The sequence below is a fragment of the Ambystoma mexicanum genome, chromosome 1p (genome assembly GCF_040938575.1).
Source record: "Ambystoma mexicanum isolate Mex_15411 chromosome 1p, UKY_AmexF1_1, whole genome shotgun sequence".
Classification (NCBI taxonomy): domain Eukaryota; kingdom Metazoa; phylum Chordata; class Amphibia; order Caudata; family Ambystomatidae; genus Ambystoma; species Ambystoma mexicanum.
Window position 1 is genome coordinate 1,380,136,202 of NC_090921.1, and position 22,666 is coordinate 1,380,158,867.

Here is a 22,666-nt window from a genome sequence, read left to right on the forward strand (position 1 = left end):
TACAATTGTGACATGGAATATTGCAGGATTGAATAATAAATGAGAAGATCAGGATTGGCAATCCTTCACTGAAGGATTTAATATTGTTTGTCTGAAAGAAACCTGGAGTATTGACCGTTTTGAAAAAACAGGTTTTCTGCTTTTCTAATCCGGCAGTAGAGGGACCGAGGGGATGACAGAGTGGAGTATTGCTGGTTTGAGTAGCCTCAAGTCTTTGTGTCAAAATGAAAGAGAAAAATTGACTAAAGAGAAATGATGTGCCGAGAGATAAAGCTATCTATGAACAGGATGGTTTTGTTATTAAATTTGTATCTGAGACCTTATGTAATGTAGCCAACAAAGTAACTACAATCATTTCTGAACTTGAAGGCTAGTTTGATGTATATGATGATAGTGCGACTAGTATAACGAAAATAGTACTAGGAGACCAACATTCAGTTTGAGTCGTCATATCCTGTTATTGATAAGATATTGGAAGTAGAAGAGATCTGGGGAATCCTAGGTTTAGACGTGCCAACTATATAAACTAAGCTATACAGGAGCTTATAACATGGCGACCCCTCAATTGTGCTCAATTGTGGCTTTGGATTAAGGAGCTGTAATGGTCATCTGCCAGGGGATTAACCAGCAGAACCCACCTTTAGGAGGCATTGCAGGCAAGTCATATTGACTACATTTTGATCGATACAGCCAGCTGGCAGTATAAAGACTCCTTCCGGGTCGTCCCAGAAACGACCCAGTACATTTATGTAGAGTGTTTGAGGACAGCAGTGAACTGTCACTAATAAGTGGTAATGTCTCTTCTGATCTTTGTTTATCAAATCATGTAAGATGAGCAAGACACTAACTGAACTCTTTCATCACTTGCCCCATGCTTGTGAAACTCACTGCTGTTGGAGGGCAGATGTGCTCCAAACACAAATCCATAGAGTAAATTGTCCTCTTCTTTTTCAGTTTGCATACCCACTTTATCTTAGGTTCAGAATTCTATTATTACTTCAGCCAACTTTTCCCTTCAAAATGTAAAACAACCACAATCAAAGAAGACATAAATCATTTTTTTACACTTATTCTTGTCTGCCTCTCTGTTTTGTATAATGTGTTTTAATTGTAAATATGTGTACTTGAATGTATGTATTTATCCCCTTGTTCAGCACCCTTTGGCTCTATCAGGATTGGGATCACTTAATAAAATAGTTATTTTTCTGCAACCACCAAGCATTCCTTCTTGTGTGTGTAGTAACTTTATTTTACTACAATATTGCTGCTCTCTGACGTAATTCGAAGATACGTTAGTGCTGTAAAGTTGTGCCACATACCCTATAAAACGTTGCCTAATAAACAATTAAAGCTTCTACATTCTCATTTCCTCACTGATAAAAATAGCAGAGCATGAAAACAAATGTCACTGAGATCATTTGATCTAAAAGCCGTTTGTAACAGTTTCTTCTTAAAACATACCTGCAATCTGTCCACATGCACCTTCACACCTCCAACCGTTCCCTTTTTAAAGGATGCCAGCATGTCCAAAATGGGATTAAATCTGCTTCCTCTGGGGTATCAAATAAAATCGATATGGTGAACTCTTTACTAAAGTACAGCATCACTGTGATGTAACAAAGAACTTGGCATATTTACACACCTGATATTATCTTCCCTTATCAGGACAAGGAATAAAGGACGTCCATGCATTTTCCAATACTGTTTAATGAACTGCAGAGCATTCTGAAATGTAAAAAAATAGAAATGGTTTGATCTATAGAAACAAATATAACAATACAAGTGTTGTCTCTGATTCACTATTACTGGAGGATGGAATGTCGGTTACCAAGCAATCATTGCCACATGTTTCCAAATCGCTAAACAAAAGGAATGTTTGGCAACTACTTAATTATGTTTCCTACCCCGTTGTGAAATTTCAAACATGGCCAAAATGTCAACATTTTCCAAATATTTCACAATGTTCAAGAACAAGATATTTTGGGGAAGATGATGACTTTTGAATTGGTAAATGAAAGTAACATGTGGCCATAACATTTGCTGAAGGAAAAGCTGCAAATATTTTTGAAGACATCCAGAGACTTTGAAAATCCATGATTATGGCCTGGGACAAAGCCTCCTTCATGGTGATGGACTCTGGCACTGCAGAGGGCCAATGCAACCCCCCCAATAATCCTGGTTGGTGGCCTCAGAGGAGATTTACAGGGGGTCCACTGCGCTACTGCATAGCAGAGACCAATAACAAACACAGCAAATTCCATAAACCCTCTGGTAGGAAAGAACAATATACCATTACTATCAGTCCATGAATGTGGTCACCACCCAGGTCGTCAAATGACAGGATAATTCGAACACTACCTTCTGCACCCTGTAAGGGTGCAGAAGGAAGATTTTGACGCAAAGGTGGCATATTTGTGGGCAAAGACCTTTATTCAGTGAAAAAGAGAAAAGAAAACCTTCCTATCCCTAGATCTAGGAGAGGGGGGTGGGGGGGCCGGGTCCATGCCTCAACTAAAATATCTAAGGTTATTGTCAGGATGTATGTCAACTCAAAATGTCCAGTGTCCTCCGTCATGAAAACCTTGCTTCTGACCCTCACCCTAGGAACTATAACCAAAGTAGTATTGTTCTGGACGATACCAGGAGAATGACTGCCTTCTACTGGGTTCAAGTTCCTGGTTTGTTGTAACAGTTCTATTCAGTTCAAAACAGTCTTGTGTCTCATATGTTGTCAGGGGAAAACGCTCCCATCCCATGCTAGTAACGTTCCAAACAATATTTCTCACATGTATATCAGGAGGAATATCTCCCTTCCCCTGATAGTAGAGTCCCAAACACTCTGGTACTCCCCCTTGGTGGGTCAGGAAAATAACTCCCTTTTCCCAACGTACCTTTTCATATAAACAGGGGGAATGACTGCCTTCCCCATGCCCCTTTTTGACCTTCTTGCTGGTCTTAGTGGTCTGTTCCTTCAAACAGCCTAGGGAAATGACTTCATTCCCCAGGGCTTCTTGGTCTTTACTGCAGTTCCCTGCTACCAGGAGAATGACTCCCTTCTCCTGATATCTTGCTAACACAACCAGGGGAAATGACTCCCTACCCCTGGTCTTCTCTCCATTAGGTTTCACACCTACCACACCCAATTCTGGTTTTACCTCTTCTTTCACTTGGACCACTTGGTTCACTTCCCTTCCAAGTACTGCCATGAGGAACATGACTCACATCTCTTTCTGATATCGGGTCCCAGGCCCTGGTTTCTCATTTGCCTCTTCTTTGAACTGGCCCACTTTGTTCACTACCCTGCCAAGTACTACCACGAGGAGGATGACTCTTATTTTTATCTTGCTCTCTATCATTGTGTTCCTCGACCCTTTTCTGACAGTTCGAGTCCTTGGGGCTACCACCAACACGAAGACAACATCCTCGCATGCAAAAGTCACACTCTCTCACATTGGAGTCCTTGACCCTTCTCTGATGGTCAGTGGTCTTGGTACTATCACTGACACGAGGAAGATGTCCTCTCATGTAGAATTCAGTCGTACTTCCTTTCAAATTAGGGGACTCATGCCTGCCCCTTTTCCCCCATGTGCCTTTACTCGGTTGCCAGGACCCTCTCATGCCCGCACTGGTCAGCCTGCTCTCTCCGATACCTTCTGGGATCTTCCCGCGGGCTCCGGTGTCTCCTGGGGTCTGCACTGTGTCTCGGTCTTCTGCAGCTTCCAATGGCTTGCGGGTCACGGCTCTGTAGTCTTTGGCTCCTTGAAGTATCAGCACTGGTTACGGACCACACAGGCCACTTCCGCCTGGAAGCCGTGCTACTGTCTCCCCAGCCTCTTGCAGGGTCTTGTGTCAGACCTGCTAGAGACTTGCCTCCTCTTCCGACTGCGTCCCGGTCTACAACCCTTTGAATCTTCTGTGCCGAAAAGCTTCCATGTATGCTGTTGCTCCGGGGACAGCTTGACATTGTGTCAAGTCCCTCTTTGGTTTTTAAATTCTGTTAGGGTATGTTTCTTCCTGGTAGGCTAGAAGGCTCCAATGAGTTAACGGAAGTGCTCTTCCTGCATCCATGCATCCTCTTTGTGTCAGTACCTGCCTCCCATGTATTCTTCTTAGTCGCAGTACTGGGGTCAGTAAATGGTATAATGCCACAAGTGCTAACTAGTAGAGATTGGCTAAAAGATGGTTAAGGGTTTGGGAAGGGTCGGTCGGGATATTGTGGTTGCGGGGGGATGGAGGGCGGCTTCCCTCCCCACAAAATCCTCCCACATAGCACCACCACCAGGGGTCTATCGGGTAGAGGCCTCACCTCCCTTGCCTCATGGAAAGGGGCTTCCCCTCGGGGAGAAGAGATGACACTTGATGAATCGTCACAACAAATAGAACCCATGGGACAATCCCTTTAAGGGAGTCAATGAGAACTGGTTGTGTGGAGCTGGCAGACGCTTTGCTCTCTGCTACCCTCTGCTAAGAGAGGGGCATGAGCTAGACTAAGGAAGCCGTGAGGCATTCATCCAGTCCAATAACCCACTTCAGAACTAGAAACCACCATCAGGGAAAGGGTGTACCAGCCAACGCCTACAATGGAAACCGAAACAGAAAGTCGAAGTTGGTAAGACGGTAGACTTAGTTCCTAAAGCTGCAGTCCAGCAGACTCTGGAAACACACCCAGTCACAGAGAAGTACAACTTCCAAGCACTTCCTTCAAAGAATGGACAACTTAGTTGCCTTTCCCCAAAAAGAGGCTGGAAGGTGGGCCAAAGTCCCAAAAAAAATTCAAGGCCTCAGTGGTGAGTATGGGAGTTTCTGGGAGAGAGGATAGAGGTTGGAGAAGGATCATGAAGAAGTTTGGCAAGAGCTGGAGGAGACAGACAGAGCTGGAGAGAAATTGGAGAACGAGACAGGAGAGGCGGAGCTGAAAGGTCAGACGGGGAGGTGGAATTGGCATAGCCGGCCCCCAGATCCCCCTGTGGTGTGGGGGTTCTCACTGCACCATGTCCTGGGGGGCCCCTCAGACTTCAGAAAGAAATAGTTTCTTTCTGAAGTCAGAATCTGTGGGAGGAACGTCCATCAGAAAGAACATTAGCGAGAGGTAGGTAATTTGTTGTTCTTCTAATGGACGTGTTCCTTGCATGGATGCCTCATCTTTGATAGACTCCCAAATGACAATGACCTGGAGGAGGGAGGATAGAAAGAACACACCTACATCAGAAAACTCTGAAGGACAACCCGGCAAACAAGCATCCTGACCAGATGGAATATCCAAGCAATAATGCTTAGCGAATGTTTTCATGGAACCTCTAGAAATGGGATTGCACTATCAACACACTAAATGTAGCAAAAAGCATAATCTCTGAGAATGTTACCCACATGAGGAGCTCTGACAGGCTGATTAAGGTTTGGCCTTATTGATAACCCATTGATATTACTCAGAGTACCACTCTGTCACATTAGGCCTACCTGCTAAAACTAAGATAACAGTGGCCCACGGCCGGTTGTGTTAGAAGTAGTTACTAACACTAAAGTGATAGGTATTAACACTGAAGTGATAGGCCTTTGCCATTCACAAAACTAGGCCCTTTCCTGAATGTTCTGCCATTTGCTAAAATCAAACTGCATTTCTGCTTTCCTTCAGAGAAAGCGTCTAGGCCAAGTCGTGGTGGAGGGGCAGAAAATGCGCTAGCAACTGTTTCAATAAATCAGACCCAGACTGTCCACTTCATGAAGCTGTTCACAAGACAGTTGAGTTTCCTACAATGTCATTGTTTCTTTCCTTGACTCAGCACAGACATATGTAATTGGGACTGAAGGACATTTCTGCAGTATGAACAAAGACCTTGTGTAGGGATGGTGCAGGAGCACTGGGCCAGGCTGGAGCTCTGCTACCCCCAGGACAGCTGGCCACAAGGTAGAATAGTTTGCAGACATACAACTATGAAGAACTAGTTCTCTAAGAGTGGAGCCTCCATCAGACCTCTCATGAGATCATCTGCTTTCCAAGGGATATGGGGCCTTGGCAAGAAGACCGTGTACCAGAGAAAGCAACATGGTGCCACAAAAAATTCCAATGGACTACAAGGCCTGGGAACGAGGGAGCTGCTAACCTGATGGGTCCCATGGGAGAGAGACTTGTTTCAGGTTTGTTGATACAGGGGGTCGGGTCAACATGTTCTGCTGACTATGCAATTGGCATGTCTGCATGGAGATGGACTCACTATGTCATCAGGTCCACACTAACCAATGAAAGGTCTTTCACCCATGTTGCGTTTAGGTGCTCATATAGGTGGAAGCCAATGAGACTGTAGAGATTATAATACACCTGATATTTATTATAACATGCAAATCTTGTGGTTTTTGTCTTTATTGTAAACTAATGTGGCCATGTTCAGAGTACCCCAGTCTTGCTGTCTTACAAGGCTGACCTCCTGGCCGTCTTTGCTTTTCTCTATTATTTTGCATTAAAACTGAGTTTTCTTGCAACTTGTGTTTTCCCTTTTTTAGGCCCAACATCACTGGGGGTCTACACTTGGTGAACCAGAGATGATCTCTAGTGCCCCCTAGGAGTGCAGGGAGCGGCGGCTACACGCTCCTCTCCATGGCGCCTCACCAGCAGGAGCCGGTTCATGTGCACACCTGAAGAGAGGCGAGCAGACGCGGTTTTCCCCAAGGACCTGCCTGGTTCCTGAAGGGGGAGTGCCAGGCGGGGTGGTGCAGGCGATTGCTAGGGGCTAGGTATTGGGAGGCCTTTGAGATTGAATTGTGTATGAACACACATGTTGGACAAAATACAGTGTCTCTATCTTCCTCTTTCTCTCTCTTGATGTTCTTTTAATTGTTGCATGCGCATTAATGAGATATTGTGGTAAGCTCTTCTTAAAATGAGGAAAGGCAACGTTGCATTTTTACGTGATATTCCTGTATATTGAAAGGATGGGTTATCCATGAGTTCTGAGGTGTAAGGGAACTGCAGACGGTTTCAGTACCCTCGTCTCAAGGTAAGGAGACAGAGGAAGGATCTACATCATTGTGTAAATAAGTGTTTATTTTATTTGATCATGTTTACATTTGTGTGCATATATATATATATATATATATATATATGGGATACATTACTCACCGTAATCGTATTTCTGATGCTTGTATCTGCTTAGATCCACATGGTGTGCATAGGCCGACATCTAGTGGAAGCTGCGGAGTATTACAGTTTGTTTTTCGAAAGTCGAAAATGGGCGTCGACACAGGCGTGCCAGTAATACTATCCCTAGTGTGACGTCCACTGTACCCAAGATCCCTCACGCGTGTAGGATCCTCAGATTGTATTTTTTCTGACATGAGGAAGCATGAGGAGTAGCGTGAGTACAGATAATCCAAGCAGATAGACAGAAGGTAAGACTACAAGCAATCATGCGCCTTCTCTCGGAGGGGAGGAAGGGTGGGTCGCATGTGAATCTAAGCAGATACAAGCATCAGAAATACGATTACGGTGAGTAATGTATCCCTTCTGAGGCTTGTGGAATCTGCTTAGATCACATGCTGTGCATAGATTAGCGAGCAGTACCAGAAGAAGGAGGTGGGATGTGAGAAGGGTCATGAGCAAACAGGTGTCTTAGAACCGCTTGTCCCACTTGTGTATCTGTCTTGGAATGAGTGTCAATGCAGTAATGCTGAGTAAAAGTGTGAATAGAGCTCCAAGTAGCCGCTTTGCAAATGGTGTCGAGGGGAACATTTGCAATGAAAGCCAGAGTGGCACCAATGCCTCTAGTAGAGTGGGCCCTTGGCATAAAAGGCAGAGTCTTTTCAGAAAGAGAGTAACACAGCTGTATACAGTTGAGAATCCACTTCGAGATAGCGCCCTTAGAGACGCGATCCCCCTCTCTGCCTGTAGCTACGGAGACAAACAGTTGATCTGTTTTCCTTAGCGGTCTGGTTTTATTTACATAGTATAGGACCGCCCTACGCACATCTAGGGTGTGTAGTTTCACCTCAGCCGAGCTTTGCGGGTTCTGGAAGAAAGTCGGAAGCTCGATGGACTGGTTTACATGGAACTTGGATATGAATTTAGGTGAGAACCTAGGGTGTGTGCGTAAAACCAGTTTGTCCTTGTGGATAGTAAAGAAAGGATCCTGCACTGACAGAGCCTGAATTTCACTGACCCTTCTTATGGAGGTAATGGCTACTAAGAAGGCCGTTTTATAAGTCAGGTGTTTGAGACTACTTTTATGCATGGGTTCGAATGGGGGTCCCATGAGCTTAGCTAGCACCACGTTGAGGTCCCATCCTGGCGGTGGGTTCGAAATAGGAGGGTGAAGTCTCTTTACTCCTTCCATGAAGGCTTTAACCACTGGTACTTTCCACCACGAGACCTTGTTATGGGATGTGGTGTAAGCCGAGAGGGCTGCCAGGTGTACTTTCAGCGAGTTAAAAACCAACCCTGCATCCAGCAGGTGGAGCATGTATGTCACAACGTTGGAAGGAGTGCAATCAACCGGGTTGATTTGTTTATTCTGGCACCAGATAACGAATCTTTTCCACTTATCAAAGTAACAGTGCCTTGTATTTGGTTTCCTGGACTCCTTTAGAATGTCCATACACCTCTGTGGTAATTTGAGATGTCCAAACTCTATGACTTCAGGAGCCATGCTGCTAGGTTCATAGAGTTGGGTTCCTGATGCACTGTTTGACCCTGTTGCTGGGACAGTAGGTTGTACCAGGCTGGGAGTCTGATGGGTTCGCACACCGCCATCCTGCGTAGGTGTGGAAACCATGGTTGTCTCGCCCACATGGGAGCAACTAGGATGAGCGTCATCGATTCCTTGTTCATCTTGTACACCACCTTCCTGATGAGAGGAGTTGGTGGAAAAGCGTACGCAAACATCCCTGACCAGTTCATCCACAGGGCATTCCCTTGGGAGTCCGGCTGGGGGAACCTGGATGCAAATCCTGGGCATTGTTTGTTTTCGCTTGTGGCGAATAGGTCTATAGTGGGGAAACCCCACTGAGAGAAGAGATCTTCTACTACGTCTCTGTGAAGGACCCATTCGTGTTCTTCTGGGAGGGAGTCTCTGCTTAGAGCATCCGCTAGGGAATTGAGCTCCCCTGGAACATGTTGCGATGACAGGAAGATGTTCCGTCTGAGTGCCCATATCCATATTTTCTGGGCAAGCTTGGACAGATTTGGCGAACGAGTCCCCCCTTGCTTGTTCAGATAGAACATGGCTGTCGTGCTGTCCGTCCTGATCTGCACCGACAAGTTCAGTAGATGGGGCTCGAACGCCCTTAGCGCTCGGAATACTGCCAGAAGCTCTAGCATATTGATGTGGTTCTTGGCTACTGAGTGAGACCAGAGACCCTGAGCTGTGTGGTGGAGATGGTGAGCTCCCCACCCAGTCAGGCATGCATCTGTAGTCACCACGGCTTGTACTTCGGGATCGTAAAAGGGTTTCCCCCTTGCGAGATTCTCTCTTGTCCACCAGTGTAGGCTCTGTACGAGCGTTGGCGAAACGACCACTAGATCGTCCCAATGACCACTTGCCTGAGACCACTGTTTCGCCAACCATTCCTGCATGGGACGCATGCGCAGACGCGCGTGGGGGACCAGGTAAATGCATGACGCCATCATGCCCAGTAACCGCATAGCTTTGCGTACTGTTATCTGTTGACCTGACTGATAATGCGGAATTTGCAGAAGTATATTCCGAATTCTCTCTTCCGAAGGGAAGGTCAATCCTTTCTGAGTATCTAGGATAGCTCCTAGAAACTGTTTTGAGGTGCTTGGCACCAGACTTGACTTTTTCTCGTTGATGGAGAAGCCTAATTCGTGGAGGAGGTCGATAGTCCTTTGAATGTTTGACCTGCAAATTCCTGGGGTTTCCCCCGTTATGAGCCAGTCGTCCAGATAAGGGTACACCGGGATTGCTTCCCTGCGTAGGTGTGCAGCCGCCACCGCCAGTACCTTGGTGAATACCCTTGGTGCTGAAGCTATCCCGAAGGGCAGTACCTTGAATTGGTAGTGGCGACTGTCCACCTTGAAGCGCAAGTACTTTCTGTGCGCTGGGAGCATGGAAATATGAAAATAAGCATCTTTCATATCCAAGGTTGCCATGTAATCCCCCTTTTTTAGGAGGGGGATTACCTCTTGTAGCGTGGTCATACGGAATTTTTGGGGCTTGACATACTTGTTGGCAGGCCGTAGGTCCAATACTGGGCGCATTGTCAAATCTTTCTTTGGCACAAGGAAGTAAGTTGAATAGATACCCTTGTTTACCTGGTGTCCTGGGACGAGTTCTATCGCGTCCTTTTCTAGCAGAATGGCGATCTCCTCGAGAAGGATCTTTTGATGCTCTAGGGAGTGCACTCTTTGTCGTGGAGGATGATTCCGGGGACGCTGCAGTAGTTCTATACAATATCCTGCGGATACTGTTGACAGCACCCATCTGTCTGAGGTGATCCCTTCCCAAGCCTGGGTGAAGGTGGAAATGCGTCCCCCTACTGGGGTTGCGTGGCAAGGGACCCTGAACTGAGCGTCACTGTTTTGGTGGAGGCGTGCCACCTCCCTTGTTGGGGCTGCCTCTGCCTCTTCCACGACCTCTCTTGTTACCCCTGCCGTAACTCTGGGTAGACTGCTGGTTGTTATTCCATTGTGTACCTTGTCCCTGGGCATAGTTGCCTCTTTGTGAATTTTGGCCGCGTGGGCGACGAAAATTATTGTTCCCCCTCTGGTTAGGGGGTTTGTTGGTAAGCTGGCCAAGGGATTTGAGAGTCTCATATTCATCTTTGGCATTTTTAAGTGCGTCTTCGACCGCTTTCCCAAACAATAGGTCGGGTTCCACTGGCTTGTCTATTAAAGAAGCCTGGGTTTCTGTCTTGAATCCCGACTGCCGTAACCACGCATGTCTCTTGATAACAGTACCTTCTGCTATCAATCTCCCTGCGTTGTCAGCGGCGTCGAAAGTTGCTTTTAAAATGCAACCAGACACGGCTCTCCCCTCTGCTGAGATCCGAGCCAGCTGGCCCTTTAACGGTTCTGGAGCAGAGGCAATGAGCGCCGCGACTTCTTCCCATTGATGGCAATTGTAACTAGCCAACAGGGTGGTGGAATTCGCAATCCTTGCTTGGTAGGCGGAAGTTGAGGCTACCTTTCTGCCAAACCCGTAAAGTTTTTTGCTCTCCTTATCGGGAGGAGCTTCTGATGAAGATAAGGGCGTGCCAGCCCTTTTTCTAGTGTTGGTCACCACTAGGGAATCTGGTTTAAGATGTCCCCTTATATACAGAGGGTCAGACTGGGCTGCCCGGAAAATCTTTTCAATTCTGGGGTTGACAGCTCTGGTGAGGTTAGGATTCACCAGGGAAGGATCTATTCTTCGTTGGATGGATTTGAGGATAGGGATGGTCTGAGCGACCGGTCTTCTCTCTCCTACAAACTCCTCCGCGAAGTCCCTTTCCTCCTGTACACCGTGGGTGTCGATGTGGAAGTGTTCCGCTGCTCGAGCGAGAACCTCGTTGAGGAGGGGCTGGTTATCAACTGGAGAGTCAGTAACTGGGGCTTCGCTTTGTACTGGGGAATCTACTCTGTAAATTTCCTGCTCATCTTCTCCCTCCTCCAGGTCCTCATCCTCTGCATAGTAATCTGTCCCGGTTTGTTCTTCCATAATTTCAAACTCCTGGTCCTCTTCAGGGAAAACTTGTCCCCGGTAACTGGGGAGTGGAGTAGAATATGGAGTGGAGTAAGGCTGAACCTCAAAGGGTTCAGGTCTTTCGACCCGGGGCTTTTTACTTAGCGGGATAGGATCGGAGGAGCCTGAGGGTGTGGCCCCTTGAGGGTTATATGAAAGAAAGTGTTCTGGGTTCTTATCATAAAAATCAGCCAAGGAAGACATCCTAGACATAACCCTGTCTATGTCTTCACTGGACCATTCCCTGGAACAGGGTATTACTTTAGCAGGAGATGATTTATGGGACTTTTCAAGGGTAGACTTGTGTTTACTTGTCTGCCTAGGGTGAGAGGATGGCTTTACAGGGGTGGAAGGCTGTGCTTTCCGCTGTTTCCCCCCCTCCCCGTGCGTGGAAAAATGTTTTCCCTGTCCCTTGGAGGCCCCAGAGATTTTCGACGCCGGGCGCCGAGGGTCTGGAGAGGTATCTGTGTGCTTCGGGCGTGGGGCCTCACTGGTGTTAACCGCGGTCTCGGTATCTTGGAGCGCGGCCTGGGGGTGGAAGTCGTCTTCGTCTCCCGACGATCGAACTTCCGTTAATGTGTGTAGCGAGGCACTCTTGGCAAGAGTGGATGATTGCCTTGCGTCGTGAGGTGATCTCGATCGAGAGCGCCCAGAGGACACCGAGTCGGACCGTTCTTTTTGTGCCTCTTTCCGGGACGTCGACGTCGTCGAGGTCCGGTTGGTCTTAGTGTGTTTAGTGTGTGTTAGGTGTGTAGCGCTTGCGTCGCCGGGGGTCTTCCCCATAGCCGCCCTGCCGGACGACCTTCCGAGGTCGGGGACCTGCGCTCGCCGGCTGTCTTTCGACGCCGTAATGCCCTCGCCGTCCGAAAGTACGGCGTCGCTGCCATCGCTGAAGGCGCCCTCCGCTGCCATGGCCTCCTGCCTGGCGTGGTGGGCCCAACGCTTTGTCGAACGGTCCTTAAGTGTCTTAGGTTTAAACCTACTACACGCTCTGCAGTTCGCTTCGGGGTGATCCCTCGGCAAGCAGAGATTGCACGTGGCGTGCCTGTCGACCCAAGGGTATTTGCGATTGCACTTGGGCCAGAATTGAAAAGGGGTACCCTCCATACGCACCTTAAGGCAGCGGGCTGCTAAGTGTAGGAATATATAAAATGTAACTATATATCAAGAGTGAAGAGTATGTACCACCCCCCACTCTCCCTACTTGTAAGGGCCGAGGCCAGCGGCCTACTAGGCCCGGGCCGAGGCCAGCGGCCTTCCGAGGCCCAGATCCGTCGTGCAGCAGTCGACGGTCGATGACTTCTCCAGCCGTCGTCGAGGTTGAGGGTCGACGTTGGGGTGGGGAAGGGAATGAATAAGAATTATAATTATAATAACAGCAAAAGTATGGCTAAGGCCAGGGAACTCCGCAAGATGCTTCCGACCAGTATGGCGGAAAAAAACAATCTGAGGATCCTACACGCGTGAGGGATCTTGGGTACAGTGGACGTCACACTAGGGATAGTATTACTGGCACGCCTGTGTCGACGCCCATTTTCGACTTTCGAAAAACAAACTGTAATACTCCGCAGCTTCCACTAGATGTCGGCCTATGCACAGCATGTGATCTAAGCAGATTCCACAAGCCTCAGAAATATATATATACACACACACACACACATATATGTTTCGTCAAAAGCCGTTAGTGACTGCGCATCACAGTGTTCATTTTGAAGGGTAGTGAAAAGTTGCACAGACGCAGGACTGTTTTTGGAGCCACATATTTGAAACTATTGAGCAAACAAAGGTGTTTTCATGGTTGTCAGAGGTCTTCTGTGGAGTTGTGAATAAATTGGGTTTTGTTGAAATTGTGCACATTGGAGATATGGGCCTTTTGATGTTCTTTGTAAGAGGTGTGGCCATTGAGCCGGAGTGGTTACAGTTTTGTGTTAGAAATGGGGACGCCATTGGAGCATATGTGTAAAGAGCTCCCGCAGTATAAGGAGAGCATTCAGAAGCATCATGCAGAGTGGGTGTGGGGAACTGCAGGCAAAATGTTTTCGCCATGGCCGGAAAAAGGCACGCATGATAAACGAACATTGGAAAATGTACACACGTATTTGTTGTCAACATGTAAGGGGAACCAGTTGAAAAATAGACAAAGTATTTTAGACTTAGGAAAATGTTTGCTGAAGATGAGGATGCCTCAGATGAGAGTACCCCTAATAATAGAGGAAGGGGCCGCCTCATAGCACCCCCACAACCCAGCGCCCTGCCCTGTTTACCCCTTGCAACCCACTGTAAGATACACCAACCCACAGTTCTCCCCTTCCCCCCGCCGAGGGGGGAAAGGTAGCATCTGGGAAGTTGGTGAGAGCAACTAGGGGTTCACTACTTGCAGAGACTGAAAGTAAGGCTCGCGGACAGCTAGAGAAAACAGTGCAGAAATCTGAAACAGAACTATCACAGGCAGTTCAGAATCAGAGTACACCGACGGGGGGAGGGGCAGTGTGTGCCAATATGTGCGGATCAGTGAACATTAGGACAGATTCTTTTTAAGATTGATGGTAAAATGGGTGATGACCCCCCCGATCCCAGCCCTCAAGGATACCAATCGTATATGCAGGGCAAGTGAGGGGCCGCAGGATGAGGATGGCGACGAGGGCAAGGACAGGGCCTATTAGGAGCGAGAAATAGATGATGGAAATGAGTGACAGTCAGAGGGGGAGGAGCCGGGGCCATACAGTGTAAAGAATCCTGCAGATCCCTCACAGAAACCCTGCCTAAAGTCTCCTCCCACGTGGCCAGGGGAAGGCAGGCGCTTTCTGATCCCAACCCTGCGGGTGGTGTACTGCGGGAGGATCAGCTGGGTGGAGGCAAGGCCCAGTGTTGTGGGCAGATTCCGTGGATGAGAGACAGTAATTTTCCTCTAACAGGGAGACTCTTACCACTGTACCAGAAACAGTTATGGCTTACTGTCATTTTAATGTCTCTTAACCTCCTATGGAATCTAAGGTGGTAAACCCTAAAGTTGTAACACAAAAGCATATTATACCAAAAGAAAAATTATTTTGGTTCCTAAAATCAAATACCCTCCTCAATACCAAAGGTACACTACAAGGAATATCAGAAATGCTGTCTTCTCTAAATAATTTTCCACTAGAAAAGTTGAAACCTACAGTTCCCCTGTTATAATGACTAAGGGTATTACATCTATCCTTAAAAATACGCAAGAAGTAGAAAAACCTGACTTTGAGGAAGTAAACTGCATGTCTCTGAATCCTATAAGGACTGAGACGAAGAAGAGGGTTAAAAAAGCATGTAGATGTACTAGTCAGGCAATTTGGCCTTACTTTGCAAGGGCCAGGAAATTGAAATCAATGACTCACACCTGAAGCCAATTGCCAAAACTGTGAGGCATAAAAGACTGCTGTAGGAGAGGGGAGAAGGCTGGCAATTCACGAGGAAGTAATCACAGAAAGGACGCCAGAGCGTGGAGACAGATTTCACCTGCAAGTTCTGAGAGGGTCCTGTGGTCTCAAACCATGCATTTTTGTGGCCACACTGAGAAAGATGTGCAGAGCAGAGCTTTCCCCCAAGTGCGCTGTGTGGCTGTGATTGCAGAGCCGTGACCTTGTTGATGCCCGAGACCTGTAGCAGAAGACAAGCTGTGGGACTGAGAAGTAAAGGAGACTCTCAAGCAGTGTGGCCGGACGGAGAGACCCATAATGCAAAAGGGTGTGGGTCCCAAGAATGCCCAACAGCAGTTGAAGTCAGAGAAAGTGAATCAGCCCACAACCGCCGTGTCCCGGGAAATGGTGAGTGAGCTCAGTGTTCAGGTTCACTCGGCAAGCCTTGCCGGTAACTGTTACCCGCTCAGAAGTAACTTGCATAAGTTCAAAAGCGAGTATGTTATGTTATATGTTATATATATTTGTAAAGCGCACGGTCGCCCAGAGGCATCATGGCGCTGGTAAGGGAAGCTGCGAGTTCAGGGAACACAATAAGGGCAGAATGTTAGAACAGGGTGGTCTTCAGAGCTTTCCTGAAAGCCAGATGGTTAGCTGAGGATTTAAGTGATAATGGTAGAGTGTTCCAAAGCCTGGCTGCGGTAATAGAAAAGGCTCTACCGCCATGTATTTCCCGATTGAACCTGGGAACCTTAAGTAGGTTGGTTGTAGGGGAGCGAAGGTTACGATCCGGGATATATCGGCAAAATTTAGCTTGGAGGAATTCCGCTCCTAAGCCATGAATTGCCCGGTGGACGATGCATAGTGACTTAAACTTAACTCGCTGTACCACCGGGAGACGGTGAAGTACCGGTGAGATGTGGGCGCCATAGGGGGAACCAGTAGCCAGTCTGGCTGCCAGATTTTGCATACCTTGGAGGCGTTGTAGCAGACCCGTCGGCTGGGATACTTTGGAGTATAAACTGTTTGTCGTCGTGGAAATTCCTTTTAATAAGGAAATGTAACACGCGCACGGTTAGTGAGGGCAATAGTGTTCGCGTAAGAAGAAAAGCCTATTTACATTGTTGAACAATCTACTGTTGCTGGCGTGGTCGCGTGTCTCTCATTAAAAGTGAACGCTTGTTAAAAACCATTCCGAAAAACTAACGTTGGCTTTCACAAATGAAACAAGTGAAAGCAGCCTCAAAGGAAGGTTGTGTGCGGCCAACTGTATTTGCCTAAAGGAGTCTGAAACGGTCACTGCGATATTGAATGAGAAATACAATCACTGGTATTTCTTTAAGGTTAAATATCTATCTTAAAGAGTGGTGCAGTGCCTTTAAATCTGTTTCTCCTTTGAAGACTGAACCTTCTAGTATTTGGAACACTTATTCTTTGAATCCAGAAGTTGTTTTACTGACTAGAACATACATTACCCAAGCCAACAGATGAACACTATCCATAGTGAAACCAGTCCTATTAAGATCTATACACCTGATGAGCGAGATTGTTAAAGGTCTAGTGTCCTCTGATACAAGTGTGGCGTTGTTACCTGAAGCTGAAAGAGTGGCAATACAGCTTCAGGGTTGAAACTGGAACCAAGAAGTTGTGAACAAAGCTTGGGAAAGGAGCTGGGTGCTTGTAAAAGAGTCATATAGAAGATGCATTGGCAGAGAGGCAGACAGAAGATGCAAAGAGGCTGCCATTTTATTGGAGTATAGGAAAGAAGAAGAAGAGTGCTTTACCTATCTGTAGAGGCCAAAGTATCTTGTCCTTATATGACTAATAATTCTGAAGTATAAAGTTGTACAAGAAGAATCAGCAGAAGTACCTGACCTGTGGTGGTGTATAAACTGTCAGCGGAGGTCATACTGAAGTTGGATGACGTAGTAGAATACTGTGGAACAAAGGAGACTGTTCCCCCGGTAACAGTAGTAGAAGGGTGGTTGTTAAGAGGAAAGCAAAAACCCAAGGAGAAACATCCTGACAATTATACCAAATGGACTGTAGAGGTCTTAATCAATTTGAAAGTCGTGGAAGAAGTTGTTAACCTAATATTTGAACTGTGGCAATTCATCTTGGAGAGAAAACGTCCAGCATTACCATTGGTGCTATTTTCTTGGCTGAAACTGGAAGGGGATCTTTTCAACTGAAAGCTGAAGAAGTGTTACCCATGGATTTTTCTTTAATGAACTTTTGTGTTGGCTTGGAAGTCATAACAACTGGTTCAAGACCTTTCTTTTCCTTTGACCATTTGGAGAACTGACTTTGGAAAACGCTGGGCAAGGGAATTGCCTAGCACAGGTGAAGGTCATCCAAAATATTGGTTAAATATTGTTCATTCTTTCATGTTGTTTAATACATTCCTTTGAATGTTTTGTTGTTTAGTGTGAGGGGTAGCTTGTTTATGTCTAGAGTTATTTCCTTAGCCTTTAGACCAGGTAGCGAATTCCCTGATAGAGTACGAATAGGGAGGATAAAGTTGCCAAGTTTGCCTTTGCATTACTGACCCCAACAACAGGCAGAGACTCAGACCGCCACCTGGTAGGATGGCCCTCGGTAAAACAAAGAAGCGGGGACTGGACGCCCGATTGAAGCCACAGAGGACACAACTACCCCTGCTTCAGAAAGGGCTTGGGGGACCACAGTACACACCCTGGCCTCACATGGATAGACATCATTTTATGAACTTCCTGCCCTCCCGCTCCTGCAGTTATCACACTGCAGGAGCAGACAAGTGGATTTATGCCCTGGAGAAAAATACCACAAGGATCACTCTAGCTGTGGGAGACATGAAAAGCATGTTCTGCTCCCTATTTTGTTTTTTTTTTTTTTTTTTTTTATTGATTTGGTTGAATTTAATCAACCTTTCAAACACAGAAAAGAAAAGAGTAAAAAATACAACATTTAACATACATTTCAACAAACATTGTATAAATCTTAGACGACAGCATTTTGTATACATTATTCACCACTTAAAAGGATGTGAAGAAGCTATAATATGCAACATTTAATTAGATTCTTGCTTGGATTAATTGTCTAGTTTAAGACTGATGAGAAAATTAACAGCTGCTATTTGGATTGCAATGTTGTTTGTACTCAACAGGACCGACCAGCATTCATCCTGTGAGACATTACCCAAATATTGACAATGTCTAGCAAAGGCAATTCGTCTGTTAACACTCAGTGATAAACATTCTGTAAATAAATGAGCCAGTGTTTCACCTTTCGATGGCGCTTGACAAAATCTACAGATATTTTGGTCTGGTCTAACTAGTCTACGTTTAGCCCTGACTTCCATAGTAGCCCATAGATTAAAGCGCAGACGCATTATTCCTGCTCTATATTTTAGAGCAGGAGAGCGTACTAGGTACGCTGGGAGAGTTCTGCTCCCTATTGGGGGAACAAGCGGATGAGCTTGGGAGAAAGGCCAGATATGAGGGAGTAAAGCTGAGTGACTATGCACAAAATGGCGCACCATTTAATAATTGTAGGGCGCACCGGTGAAAAGTGTTGAGGGACATGTATCCAGATAGACTAGTAGACTAGATATGCATTCTATCATGGCCCGCAGGATGAAGGGAGATGAGGACCCCACAGCTTACATAAAGCTCATACACGAGATATGCAGTACAGAGTCTAGGAAGGTATGGGACAGGTTACAAAAGGTTGAGGGTGGGCACCGCTGTGGTATTCAGGATTCTAAATCTGTAGAGAATAGAGTGTTGGAGCGCACCTTGAGACCTTGGCACAAGGTTGGTAATATTGAACAAAAGAGAGAACCAGAAACCAATCTGATTATAAGTGCGCTCACTTGCCGCCTTCCTTACGGGGTTGCTCATAGAGATTGTTTTATGTCAAATGTTCACAAAATGATACTCTGAGATCAAAACCTGTACATATATAGTGATAAAGCCACTTTCCAAACTTTAATATCGAGGCATGAAGAGTGCCTGACTGTTCAGTGCCAAAGTTTATCTATGCCAATGCATTTCGGACAAGGTCCGTCATCAGGGCTTGAAGGCACTGAGTCTTGTTTGTCACTGTGTTTGACCGTGGAATGTATTCTTAAAAGCGTCAAACACCAGAGGAGTTAGTGTCAGATAGCTTGGGCATAGCTCTTAACTCCTGCCGAATGAAAGTGGTGTGTGCTGCTCGGAAGCTCCTAAGAATACATGCCACGGTCACACACAGTGACAAACAAGACTCAGTGCCTTGAAGCCCGGATGACAGACCTTGTCCGAAATGCATTGGCATAGATTAACTTTGGCACTGAACAGTCAGGCTTTCTTCATGCCTTGATATTAACGTTTGGAAAGTGGCTATATCACTCACAAGTATTGGTCTCAGACTATCATTCTGTGAACATTTGACATAAAGACATAAAGCAATCTCTATGAGCAACTCTGTAAGGAGGGCAGCAAGGGAGCACACTTGGGATCAGATTGGTTTCTGGTTCTCTATTTTGTTCAAGGTATGGGACAAGCCCATTATCGTTTATTTCCACATGCTATGCAGGGGGCTCCCCATGGATGTGCAAACAGATTTAATACAGGCACACCCAGTACATTAGTGCCGGCTGAGACAAGAGAAGGAAAAGGCAGGGCAAACACAGAGGGCGGAGGGAAAGTTGGTACAAATGAAACTAGCAAACATGAGTAAAGATGGGGAGGTGATCACCAAACCTGAGGGGGACTCCGGAGCAAGGTCATCTGCAGGGCTAGGGTCAAACAGAGCAAGGCCCACCACAGGGCTAGGCAGAAGGACGCGGGGATGTGAGACGAGAAGTGGGAGGTTTCCATACTGGAACAACAAGCCTCCAGGGGGCAGAGGAGGTGGGTTTGGCAATATGAGGCCTTGAGTGGGCCAACAATGTTGGTCATGTGGGAAAAATAATATTACGAAAAAGAAAGAAGTGTTCACAAAATTATATGTCAGGATGTTCAGGACATTGGCCTCCCTTCACCATGTTTTCAGCACGGGATAAGGCGGTGCACTCAAGCTTAGCAGTCTCCGGCTTCTCTAGCACGAGAATACAGTTCAATCATTAGCAACATGGTCTTCTGAGCCGAAGTCTCTTTGTATTTCAAAGTCTCTTCATTCAGAGGGCCTGATACGACAAATAAACGATAAGTTCTTTTCCTCTTTCAGAAGTACTCAATTTCTTAGGCGATTCTCTATGCACCTCAGATCCCCCTCTGCCGGGCTCAGATCCTCTCAACTTAATGTTCTTCACCTTGGATCCCCCTCATCCGGGCTCAGATCTTTCTCTTATCACAATGCTTTCAATCTCGGGTGTCTTGGTTCACCCTCGATACCCCTCCCCCGGGCTCAGAACCGGATCCCCCTCAATCATGCTCAGATCCCCTCATTCAGGCTCAGATCAACCTCATATGCTCTTTCCTTATTTATCGAAGACTTTCAAATGAGCACAGGGTTTTGCTTAATCCGTTGCAGTACCACTTTGATTTCACAACTCTTTATCACTTTTCACATTTCCCTCCTTTCAGCTGGATACCAAACAGAGACTTTTGAATGAGCACCCACATGGTACCGGACCACTCTGTCTACGGTATCATATCTTGGCTTCAAAGTTCAATCCCTCATCTGCTGTTTAATTATGTTCGCGTTGCTTGCCACATACGCTTCATACACTGTTCTCTTCAGTTTTCACTATACAATGTTGCCACTTGCAACCTTAGCTTCAACATAGACCGGTCTGGTATCAGTCTCCCCAACTCACTGGCTGTGCAGACTTCACTGGCGCTTGCTTGTTGTAGGAGCCAAGGACAGTATCAAAGCGGCAAACGATTCTCCCCGTCTTGACTATCGACGTGGGAGAGACTCGGGTACCTCTGACACACAATGCAGGATTCTTCAGCCTTGATTCCTGGTCTTACAATTCCTATTCTCAAAGGTTTATGTAAGAGTGTTTTGTTGAAAAGGTCAAGGGCAATTCCCCCTTGCAATCCTCTTCGGTTTTGCCATCTTTCGCGTTGTATTAAACTGCCATCTTGGAACTGCTGCCTCCTCATGTGCTTTGCCTCGCTCGGAGTGTGCTTTCGTGCTCCGACTTTTATCCGTGTAGGGAAGTGGGATGGAAGTCAGTTGTGTTTAATGATCAGTAATTGCCTGACCATTTTAAAGTGACATGTCAGGTATACGGCTATGGTGTTAGTATGTTTTCTCTCACAGTGAGCTGTCCGTGAGAAAGTGTTTGTGTTGGAAAAGGGGCAGAGGTTGAGGTCCCAAGTATCCTATCTGGTAGGATGGGTAAAAGTGTTACAGGAAAGGGGATACTGCGTCTCGCTATCCGGTGTACCACTTCCACTCCCCGAAGACTCCTCATCCAGGTGATCCTCCCGCACTGGTCCACCCCCAGGAACTGGATCCAAAAGCAATGGCTGTGTCCTGGCCACCTGGATGACAGATTCCTGGGGACTAGCGGGTGAGACACCTTCAAGTTTCTCACACCCCATACAACAGCAAGCACAACCCCTAGTGGTGAATTCTTCACAAACACAGGCACAGACATGGGACAAGAAAGCCCGTCTGCAGGGTACGGTAAGGCACAACATAGGGGCAAGCGTAATAGAGGGCAATACCTTCCCTCTCCCAGGATCGAGCATGATATCCTCCCAAAAGGAATGCCTACAGAGAAATGGAGTGTGCCGGTACTGTCAGTAATAGTTGACCCTGATAGGGAACCCTGGTGAGAGTACAGATAGGGGGTACTAAAAACATTGTTGGGGTCGACACGAAGCAACTAAATCCTGCATTTACGGAGGGTTCACTCCCTATGTCGGACAAAAGAAGAAAAAGTTACTCTCTTACCTGGTAACGTTCTTTTGATGGGATGGTCCGATGACGTAATCCATATCTATGACAGTAATCACAACAGCTGTGCTGCTTCGGAAAATCTTTCGGCGTCTGCGTCCTGCGTCGATGACGTCGATACGCCGCCCTCGAGGACCTCCTCCGACAGCCGACGTCACTGAATGTTATAAGTAGGACGCACGACGCCCGTAGCCTCAGTTGTAGTTTTTTTCCCAGAACGTGTGGCCAGTCTGACCACACTAAGCCGTGCGGAAACGTAAGCTGCAGTCGCATAAGAAATTCTGTAGAGGGGAAGGCAGGGAGGGAGCGATATGGAATACGTCGTCGGACCATCCCGTCGAAAGAACGTTACCAGGAAGAGAGTAACTTGTTCTTCGAGGGGATTGGGTCCTCCGACGTATTCCATATCTATGACAGACTCCCAAAGCAGTACCAATGTAAGGAGGTGGGAAAAAGAATTTAGAAGATAGAAATTTAGAATGCACAATCAAATTGCAGAGTAAAGGACCGCCTTGCCAAAGGCCATATCCTGCCCACGGATACAATCGAGGGAGTAGTGACGTACAAAAGTATGGACCGAAGCCCAGGTGGTTGCATCACAGGGCAGTAGAGGCAGCCATACCCCTGGTAGAATGGGCCCGCAAGCCTATCGGAGGGTCCTTACCCACCAAGCGGTAACATTCAGAAATTGCCAGGATAATCTATCGAGACAAAGTCTGCTTAGTAACAGCT

At 46.7% G+C, this 22,666-nt stretch overlaps 1 protein-coding gene across 7 annotated transcripts in view; it reads right to left on the reverse strand.

The window, feature by feature from the left end:
• The window catches only part of PHKB (phosphorylase kinase regulatory subunit beta), a 2,092,963-nt gene that overhangs the window by 392,713 nt on the left and 1,677,584 nt on the right, over positions 1-22,666 (reverse strand). For all 7 annotated transcript variants that reach the window (XM_069607056.1, XM_069607058.1, XM_069607055.1 and 4 more), the window contains 2 exons: positions 1,643-1,725; positions 1,462-1,552 (listed from right to left, as the gene is read on the reverse strand). In XM_069607056.1, coding sequence (XP_069463157.1) covers positions 1,462-1,552; positions 1,643-1,725 — 174 coding nt within the window. The remainder of the gene's footprint in view (positions 1-1,461; positions 1,553-1,642; positions 1,726-22,666) is intronic.